General features: G+C 49.1%; 1 protein-coding gene across 2 annotated transcripts in view; it reads left to right on the top strand.

Moving 5' to 3' along the window:
• The first annotated feature begins 579 nt into the window (after positions 1-579).
• The window catches only part of RNF220 (ring finger protein 220), a 215,278-nt gene continuing 204,983 nt past the window's right edge, over positions 580-10,874 (top strand). For both annotated transcript variants that reach the window (XM_040407387.1, XM_040407386.1), the window contains exon 1: positions 580-1,204. In XM_040407387.1, coding sequence (XP_040263321.1) covers positions 580-1,204 — 625 coding nt within the window. The remainder of the gene's footprint in view (positions 1,205-10,874) is intronic.

Genomic DNA, 10,874 nt, shown 5'->3' with positions numbered 1-10,874 from the left:
GTACTCTGAGTGTATGTGTGTACATTGTACTCTGAGTGTATGTGTGTACATTGTACTCTGAGTGTATGTGTGTACATTGTACTCTGAGTGTATGTGTGTACATTGTACTCTGAGTGTATGTGTGTACATTGTACTCTGAGTGTATGTGTGTACATTGTACTCTGAGTGTATGTGTACACAGAAGATGTATGTTTGCTGTTATTATACCATTGCTGCGTGCTATATGTGCACAGTAGGGTGACGATTGACATGGCACAGGGCTCTGACACGCGGTAGATCTGTTGTCAGCCTGCAGTACTTGTCCCCGGTGTTAAAGGTCTGTGAACATGCCTGCTGCTCGTGTTAATTGCTATGTATGGGGGAATCAGTGACTAAAAGGCACTAACACAAACAATAATTATGTATTGATCTCTGCACGCTCGCGGCTCACGTCTTTCTTTCACTTTCTTGTTGTGGACGCAGGTTTCACGAGGGAGAAATGAAGTGACGTTTCCAGCTCGCCGTGAAGATCCCTTTGCCTCAGCCACCAGAGGAATCTTTACCGAAATTCTCAATTTGGCAAAAACCAAAGTGTTAGAGATGGATCTACACCGAGCCGCCTTTAAGATGGAAAACTCTTCCTTCCTTCCCAACCCGCTGGCATCTCCTGCACTGATGGTATTGGCCTCCACCGCTGAAGCCAGTCGTGATGCCTCCATACCCTGCCAGCAGTCGCGACCCTTTGGAGTGCCTGTATCCGTGGATAAAGAGGTGCACATTCCTTTTACCAATGGCTCCTACACCTTCACCTCAATGTACCACAGACAAGGTGGCGTCCCCGGAGCCTTCTCCAACCGTGACTTTCCACCTTCCCTTCTCCACCTTCACCCACAGTTTGCCCCTCCAAACTTAGACTGTTCCCCAATCAGCATGCTGAATCACAGTGGTGTGGGCGCCTTCCGACCTTTTACCTCCCCCGAGGAGCGTGAAAGCTATCAGTCTGCATTTACCCCAGCCAAACGCCTCAAGAGCTGCCATGATACGGAATCCCCGCACCTGCGATTCTCCGATGCTGACGGAAAAGAGTATGAATTTGGGGCGCAGATCCCAACAGGTTCCCCTGGGGGACTTAAGGTGGACGATGCTGGGAAAAAACTGTTTGCTGTATCCGGCCTGATATCCGACAGAGAGACATCGTCAAGCCCAGAGGACAGAAACGAGAGGTGTAAGTGTTTCCAGCTCGTATTTCACTATTTACACTGTGTAGAGTTTGCCGCAGATTTGAAGTTGTGACGATTTACATGTATCCCTATAGCAGTGATGGTGAACCTTTTAGAGACCGAGTGCCCAAACTGCAACCCAAAAGTCACTTATTTATCGCGAAGTGCCAACATGGCCATTTACCCTGAATACTAATATAACATATCTTCAATGTACTTTATCATGTATCTATAATAGCCTGCCTACATTCAGTGTGCTGTCTGTGCCATTCATAGCATGCCCTGTGCTGATGAATGGCAGAAAAAGTCTAAGGCATAGTGTTACACCTTAGACTTCTTCCAGGCTGCGGGTGCCCACAGAGAGGGCACTGAGTGCCGCCTCTGGCACCCGTGCCATAGGTTCGCCACCACTGCCCTATAGGAACATATACTGTATGTATCATGAATGTATCCGTTCGTAGTTCCTCTATAATTCTAACATATAGTAACAAGCAGAAGAATGTAAAATGTGTCATGAACCCTAGGATGAGCCCCCTCTCTGCGGTGCGGCCTGCCCTCTACAACCCCCAAAGGCAGCGTCTACATGTGATGATTTTCCATCCAACTGTTCAGTACGAATGCGCTAAAAGAATTGACACATCCCATTACAATGTAACAAGATGTATCATTCACTTTATGAGAACCCCTCAATGTATTTTTTGTTGCTTATTATTTGACGTGTGGTGTAATATGGCGTCCGCTGCGACGTCCCACTATTTTATATTTTGCTAAATTAACCTTTTAATGATACGATTGCGGCAAAAAAATTATTGGATTGTTATAGGGAAAAAACCTCCTTAACTTTGCTGAGGCCGCCGTCTATACGTTACGATGAGAAAAGGCTCTGAGCAGAATCATTTGACACAGGTGACGGCGCGGCGGAGAGCTCAGGACTGGATCCTGCTGACTTTACCCCGCGAGCTTGAGATATAAAGAGAAAAAAATGACACGCACTCGCGGCTCGGATGATAAAAACTCCCACAGGAGCTTACGGGTAATTTTTAAAGCAAAGCAATAGTTCTCTTCCATTTTTTCCTCCTCAGTCAGAGTATAAATTTCTCTTCTCCCCATATAGCGAAGCTTTGGCGTTTTCCGTCTTCCGTGTGGCTGTAACGTCTCGTTACGACGCCACAGAGGGTAATTGAGATGTCCTGTCTCTTTCTCTCCAGTCGAAGCTACTTTCCTGTGCTGTCGACTTGAATTAGACACCGAGTTAACTTTACGCTACTAAAAAGGATTCCGTTTAAGCCCCTTGCACCTTTCTCAATTGTTGGAGCCATAAAAACCACTTTGGCTCAGGAGATGAGCCGCTGTGGCCCGGCCTCACCTATGTTGTAGCTGGGTTATAAGGTTCTTGGCCCCTGTATGGCGGAGGCCACGCAGGTGATTAGACCAAATAGTCCTGTCTGTCCGGAGGTAAAACCAAGACTGATGCATGTACAGATTTCATCCAGATTCCGTAATAAACATTATTTATTTCAAAAGTAATGATACCCTGCAGCAGCAAAGTGCAAATGCAATCTGCTGAAATACCGTGGCGAGATTCTGGCCCTCGGTGGATGTGTGACGTCTACGTGTGGCAGCTGGGTCTTTACTGTTAGGGGTGGACTAGGCCGGCGCTGCTTCAGGAACTCCTCCTGGTTTTCTTTATTAGTAATTAAGGAGTTAATTTACCAGATTCCCTCCATCTTTTCCAGCCATGTTAAATCTCGCTGTAGCGGGGCGCACATACAGTACTGACTGTACAAGCGTGACCCCAGAGCTCCTGACTGTGGACGTGGGTGAATTTCCTGGCGAGCCCTGGACAGGGAAAAAAGTGCAGTTGGGAGCCCATCTGCCCGAACTTGGCTGGGGTTGGCTATTTCTGTGCCAGGTTCATGTCCTGAATGTCTAATCAGTGACTGCACGTCGATGGGGGAAGTCACTTACCCACCAGCATGATCACCTCTGAAATCACGTGCAGTCCTAGCCTCCGTCCCCTTTGTGTTTATGTTAACGCATTTTAGGCCTGAGAAGAAAAGAGGATTCGGACTGTAGACAAACGAGGAGGGTGTCGGATAGGAGAGGGCTGCGGCCCGGACGTACTCACACCAGTCCGAGAAAATTATTTTCCCTTCCTGTAAAATTTGTTCAGTTCTCATGAAAGTGAAAAAAAAAAAAGTTAGGTTTTTATGTTTTATGAGTTAGGAAAACTTTGATTGGTGCGGAGAAGTCAGGAACAACACGCTTCCCGTAATAGATGTGATTGACGGCTGCACTGGTCGCATTGTATCACGGCGAGGAGTCATTGTGCTAATGATGGCGGATGCCTCTTATGTCATCACCTTGGTATGAACCGCAGTGAGTGTATCGGTGGTGAGAGCGACATTCCTGCAGGAGAATATAAGGACCCTGCTTCCTTCCTGACAAGCAGGAGGTCTCAAGACTGCAAAACCTTAAAGAGTGGCATGGTCAGGAGGATTCCCATTATTTAAAGGGACAGCACTTTGGTGAACGTGGTGTAGGATTTTAGGTTATAAACCACATAATAACTAATGGGCTGCGGAATATAGCTGAGGGTGACAGGTGGCGGGTGCGACGTGTGTAGAGCATCTCATCTGGTGGAATCTTTTTAAGCAGTTTGGACCGTGGGCAGGACATCGGGATGACACGTAGTGATTGCCGTCATCGCTCTGTAGGGATATTCTGATATGTTTTATACATTTAGGTTAAATACATGTAACTGTGTAAAATGAAGTATGTGAAGATGTTACAAAGAGACCACAAGCTGCAGGGACCAGAGGGGGTCATCATGTGGATGACCCCCTCCCTGAGGCTTCATGTGGATGACCCCCTCCCTGAGGCTTCATGTGGATGACCCCCTCCCTGAGGCTTCATGTGGATGACCCCCTCCCCGAGGCTTCATGGGGATGACCCCCTCCCCGAGGCTTCATGCGGATAACCCCCTTCATGAGGCTTCATGTGGATGACCCCCTCCCTGAGGCTTCATGTGGATGACCCCCTCCATGAGGCTTCATGTGGATGACCCCCTCCCCGAGGCTTCATGCGGATGACCTCCTCCCCGAGGCTTCATGCGGATGACCCCCTCCCCGAGGCTTCATGCGGATGACCCCCTCCCCGAGGCTTCATGCGGATGACCCCCTCCCCGAGGCTTCATGCGGATGACCCCTCCCCGAGGCTTCATGCGGATGACCCCCTCCCCTGAGGCTTCATGCGGATGACCCCCTCCATGAGGCTTCATGTGGATGACCCCCTCCCTGAGGCTTCATGTGGATGACCCCCTCCCTGAGGCTTCATGTGGATGACCCCCTCCCCGAGGCTTCATGCAGATGACCCCCTCCCTGAGGCTTCATGCGGATGACCCCCTCCCTGAGGCTTGATGTGGATGACCCCCTCCCCTGAGGCTTCATGTGGATGACCCCCTCCATGAGGCTTCATGTGGATGACCCCCTCCCTGAGGCTTCATGTGGATGACCCCCTCCATGAGGCTTCATGTGGATGACCCCCTCCCTGAGGCTTGATGTGGATGACCCCCTCCCTGAGGCTTCATGTGGATGACCCCCTCCATGAGGCTTCATGTGGATGACCCCCTCCCTGAGGCTTCATGTGGATGACCCCCTCCCCGAGGCTTCATGCGGATGACCCCCTCCCCGAGGCTTCATGCGGATGACCCCCTCCATGAGGCTTCATGTGGATGACCCCCTCCCTGAGGCTTCATCTGGATGACCCCCTCCCTGAGGCTTCATGTGGATGACCCCCTCCCTGAGGCTTCATGTGGATGACCCCCTCCCCGAGGCTTCATGTGGATGACCCCCTCCATGAGGCTTCATGTGGCTGACCCCCCTCCCTGAGGCTTCATGTGGATGACCCCCTCCCTGAGGCTTCATCTGGATGACCCCCTCCCCGAGGCTTCATGTGGATGACCCCCTCCCCGAGGCTTCATGCGGATGACCCCCTCCCTGAGGCTTCATGTGGATGACCCCCCTCCTGGTATGTCCTGCCTGTAGCGGCAGCCTCCTCATACGCTTCCATCCTGGTCTCCAGCTGCCGGCCAGCGCTGCCGGGTTGAGCGTGAGCTTCATTTCCCGGCACAAGTGTTGTGCTAATTACAGCGCTGGCAGTGGCCTGAGCAGCACTTAACCAGATGTTGTGATGGTGGCGGCTCCCGTCCTGTAACCGTCTCCTGCATTCATTCGCCCTTTTCATGCCTGCAGACTATTCACCAGCACAGCAGAGGAAATCTCTCTTCTCCTCTTCTTATGCAAAGCACAAGCTCCGTCCTGGAATATGCAAATCACTTTTTAATTCACTCTTTTCCTGATGCACTTTCGCTCTTGCAGCGGACGGGTTAAACCGATGCCTGTGATTGCCAACATCATCATTACTATCTTCATTAGGGGCATCCAGCATGTTATGGCCGCCCGGGGATGGGCAGCTCCATTTCCATTACAGATCTGCTGTACAGAGTTTGTACGTTGTTCATTGGGATGGGATTTATTTATTTTTTGCTTTGTTTGATTTTTTTATGTTGGAAAATGTCATGTTCAGCCCGTGGCCTCTTTATAGCACTGAATGATGACCGCAGGAGAGGAAAGGGTTAACCTAGGGGATCAGTGATGACACTGATTAGAGGAGGATGATTGGGACTTAATGTACCTAACTGGATGATCCCATTGACTGTTATTACAGGGCATTGATTATTGATAGCAAACAAGATGGCTGCCATACGCATTTCCCCTGTGCCGCGAGGATGATGGGTGGTTAACGGACAGTATTAAGACATCCAAAACAAGTAATCAAAAATCAGACAGAAAATATGATGCGGACCCCAAATCAAGGTGTTATTCATTCTTGAGCCCCTAGGGGGCGACACAGATATCCCCAGGAGCTGGGCAGGGCCTGAGCATGTCCTAAGGTGATGGGTGCACTCACATGCTCAGGCCCGGCCTAGCTCAGCCGTATATGTCGTTATATTTCATGGCTGACAAATATTTTACCGGAATAAACGTTGCGTCATCCGAGTCTCTCCGGCCGCAAAACTTCCAATTTAGATGCACGTTGTATGAATCATCCCCACTCTGCAGATCCTTGGCCATATTGTCCCATTCTGGGTAGATGAATCTCCCCCATCAGGAGGCTACGAAGGTTAACCTGCCAGGTGTCAGAAATCCCATTAGTCTGGACATGAAATGATTATCAGGATAGATCAGCCCTAGGCCTCATGCACACGGCCGCAAACGGCGGGTCGGCAATCCATGGCCGCCGTGTGCATCCCACATCACAGCATGCGGACCCTTTCCCTTGAATGGGTCCGCAATTCCGGAGATGCGGAATGGAGTCACGGAACACCGGAAGCACTACGGAGTGCTTCCGTGGTGTTTCTTTCCGTGATTCCGCGTGTCATATTTTTTTGAGGTGCGGACATACCACGGACCTATTCAAGTTGAATGGGTCCGGCCCGCTGCACGGATGTTGCACGTGCATTGGGGACCGCAATTGCTGTCCCCAATGCACGGAACAGCTGCCCAACGGCCGTGTGCATGAGGCCTTACTTAAAGGGCTTGTCTAGTTATATGTAAATGACATTAAAGGGGTACTCCTACCTTGGAATGACCTCTCCAACCTCCTCTGCCTTGGACTCCGCGGTTGGAACTACGGAAACAACATAGCGCGGCCTATTTGACTGTTTCCATAGTTCGGACCACCTCTGACTGCATCATCCAGTTGGGAGGGGGTCCCCATTCTAGAGATAGATGTGGGGTTAGAGTTAGATATGTCATAAATGTTTGAAATCAGAATACCCCTTTAAAAGGGTCAGCCAGCTTTCCCCTAACAGCTGAGGGCTTGTCACAATGTATCAGTGCGGGTGAGCTGGCAGCCTGAGCTCATAGAGGATTGTCCACGCTCATACTTTGTAACAAACCCTCAGCTGTGTGAACAGAACTAGATCAAGACATGTTTTCAATCACTGGATGTGATCAGGAATGTTTCCATTCACTAGCAGCAAACAGATGTCTTGAAAAGGTTAGAAATTAAAACCCAAAGTATGTGTCTTGACGCTGGAGGGATTGCCGGTGACAGTAGAAGCCGCGTCCAGTCACATTTTATGATTTTGTCACTCACCAGACGTTCCCATTGACGTTTTTGTGGTGTGCGGAGAGCGCTGGCGGCTGATTTACGTCCATCACAGTTTCCTTCTCTTGGTTTTAAGACCTTTTTTACTATTATTATTTTTTTTTAGGTTTGATCTTCCAGGAATTTTCTTTTATTTCTTTACAGTTTTCTCCCCGGTTTGTAATTTTGTGTGATATTTTTTTTTACCCATTTATAATACAATAAAACCTCAGAAGGTGATGTGTGTACGGGAGCGGCGCTGACTTTGGGCGTTAGGTTCTTACCGTAATGTATCCATCGTTATGTGGCGACTGAGGCGATACAGTGTATCCAGGGGAACGGGGAGGCTTGTTACATTGTAACCTTTCTGCTCCGTAAAACTTGGATGATGCCATTTATTCTTCACGATGGTTAAAATGAAATGATCGTTTTTAAAATAACAATTACTTCTAAGTCTGTGGGAGGAACGGCGAGGAGTAACAGAGCGCGCCATCCGCCCACGGCGCCGCACTAATTACCGATCAGAGCCCACCTCCGCACGCTTTCCTTCTGTCTACAGATCTCATTGATTTCTGCATAGATCAGTTCTGTCAGGATCCAGAATCAAACGGACTTGCCTTATGGCTTCATGTTAAGGTCAGCGGTGATTGGACAACTTCTTGCGGAAACCGGCAGATCTTGCTTGGCGCTATAAATATGGCTGCCCACGTGGTCTTCATGGCGGCTGTAACTCTCCATAATAAACTACGCTCAGTCATACTCATGTAGACAAAACTGCTTTAGGGACGTCGGAGCCCAGAGCAGCCAATCAGATTCACGCTCTCAGTTTTCCGAGGTATTTTGGAAGATGAAAGCAGCGTCCTGATTGGTCACTTATTGATAAATCTCCTCCTTTGCCTGTTCTTGGGATCAAACTCGTTCCTGTCATCCCCTTCATGGTCACAACCACCCTGACGTCTATCACTCAGCTGCTCCACGATTTCCCCCCCTTCGTGGTTTGAAGCACAAATTCCAAGGTATCTAAAAAATTAACGAGCAATTTTCAGGTCACGGAGATAGAATCAGCTGACTGATCTCACGGTGATTCGTCTCTCCCTGGGCTTTCCCTGGTGATTTTTACAGTTTGCGGTTACGTTTTTTACAGTTTCGTGTAGTGAATGATGAAGAAGGGGGTGAAAAAAACCATCAGCGTCCTGCAGAAGAAAATGTCCAACTTGTGCCATACATGAGCCCCATTATTAGGGTTTTCAGTGAGATATCATTTAATGATTGTCACTCTTCCGTCATCCTCATATGAAGGTCCCCAAATCGGACCCCAGAGCTGGGAGCTGTAGTGTGTCTCACACTGGCAGGCCTGACTCTACTTGTCCCAAAGAGCCCAATGAGACCCCATTATCAGCCCGTCAGCCGCAGATACTAAGGGTCCCTCTAAAGGGATGATGTATACATATCGGAGCGCTCATTGAAGGCTTTGTCCATAAGACGTCACCATAACTGTAACGTGAAAACCGCAATCGGAAGATCTGACATATATAATATATGAAGGGGCGGAGGGGGATTGGCCATAGACCTTACAAGGAAATGTCCTGGTGGGCCGATGCCCAGGGGGCCGATGCCAGTGGAAGTTTTTGGGGCAGTATTTTGTGATGGACTGTGGTATTTGGCTCTGAGGTGTGATTTCCAGGTTCCTCTGGTGCTGGGTGGACATCCCCTTTAGGGCTCGTTCACACGAACATGTGCTGCCCGTTTCCGTATTGCGGACCGCATTTGCGGATTTGCAATACACGGGCACTGTTCCGTGTGCATTCCGCATCACTGATGCAGACCCATTCACTTCAAAGGATCCGCAAATCCGGAACGGAACACTATGGAGTGCTTCCTGGGGTTCTGTTCCGTGCCTCCGCACCGCAAAAAGATAGAACATACTCTATCTTTTTGCGGAACGGAGGGATCGCGGACCCATTGAAGTGAATGAGTCCACGATCCCCATGCGGCTGCCCTTAAGCAGATCAGATATGTGTTCCAGCAGATTTCTATTAGACGGGTACTGGTCAGAAGGTGGGCTGAATGTATCAGTGATGTATCACGCGTCTATGCTCCGTGCCTCCACTTTCTAGTATGGAGACGTTCCGACGCATCCCCTCGTTCTTCTACTGTGCTTTATCCTAGGGACCATTGCAGGTCATTTGGGTGAGACCAGTGGTTGCAGTGACGGGACCTTGGTGTCCTTGCTCTCTTCTTGTCTTCGTGGCTCCTTCGCGGCCTCCGACTGTCCATAAGTCGCTGTCGTCCTGAGAGGGACAGTAATGTTATTCTGTCAATATCTTTGCCATGGAGATAAAACTCCGCGCGGGGCCTCTGTCCACACAAATCACTCAACGGCTCAGGAACAAGGAAGGAGAGAGATGTCAATATGTGCGAGAAATGCTAATTATGGCTTTTAGTGACATCTAGTGACAAATTGGTCCGGGACGCAGGCGCCAGGGGTTAAACGAGACGACTGAGCGAACCTGCTGCAGGTGTCGGCCTAGTCACTTCATCTCTTTCCTGCTGGATACAATGCATCACGCGAGCCACAAGAAGCTTTGATGCAGAATATCGGCTTCTACTTTACTTCCTAAGAGGGACTATTGCAAATTGGATGAGCGGCGCCCGAGGAGAGAGGACACGCTCATTTGTCAAACAGCAAAAGACAAATAAAAGCAGAGAGAATTGCAGGGGGGGCACAATGACTTCACCCACAGGACCGCAATGTGTTATCTGCTGGCTGGAGATACCAGACCGTGTGCGCAGCAAATACAACGTATTACATGTATGACACAACAGTGACCGGAGCGTCAGCCGAGAGACGTCACCGCGCAGCGAGCAGATCCTAGGTCACTGCACCGTGGATGAGTGATAGAGTAAGAAACAGGGAGATTCTCACTGAATGTTGTGTGAATGGAGACACTGTCTGCACCATTTGTGCTTTGCATTGTTATCCTTGGAAATGTATTGAGTATTTTTAATTAAAAAAACATCATTATTCAAATTACTCCAAAATTGCAACAAAGACACATGCACTCAGTAATTTACATTATATATCAGAGCTGGAGCGTTATAAGAGGAGCGGCTGATATCAGTCACATATGATGTAATGTCTCTGGAGGTTATATCAGCGTGGAGCGTTATAAGAGGAGCGGCTGATATCAGTCACATGTGATGTAATGTCTCTGGAGGTTATATCAGTACTGGAGCGTTATAAGAGGAGCGGCTGATATGAGTCACATGTGATGTAATGTCTCTGGAGGTTATATCAGCGCTGGAGCGTTATAAGAGGAGCGGCTGATATCAGTCACATGTGATGTAATGTCTCTAGAGGTTATATCAGGACTGGAGCGTTATAAGAGGAGCGGCTGATATCAGTCACATATGATGTAATGTCTCTGGCGGTTATATCAGCGCTGGAGCGTTATAAGAGGAGCGGCTGATATCAGTCACATGTGATGTAATGTCTCTGGAGGTTATATCAGTACTGGAGCG

The sequence above is a fragment of the Bufo bufo genome, chromosome 9 (assembly GCF_905171765.1).
Source record: "Bufo bufo chromosome 9, aBufBuf1.1, whole genome shotgun sequence".
Classification (NCBI taxonomy): Eukaryota; Metazoa; Chordata; class Amphibia; order Anura; family Bufonidae; genus Bufo; species Bufo bufo.
The sequence above is the reverse complement of the archived record's forward strand: the minus strand, read 5'-3'. Positions and strand labels throughout refer to the sequence as shown.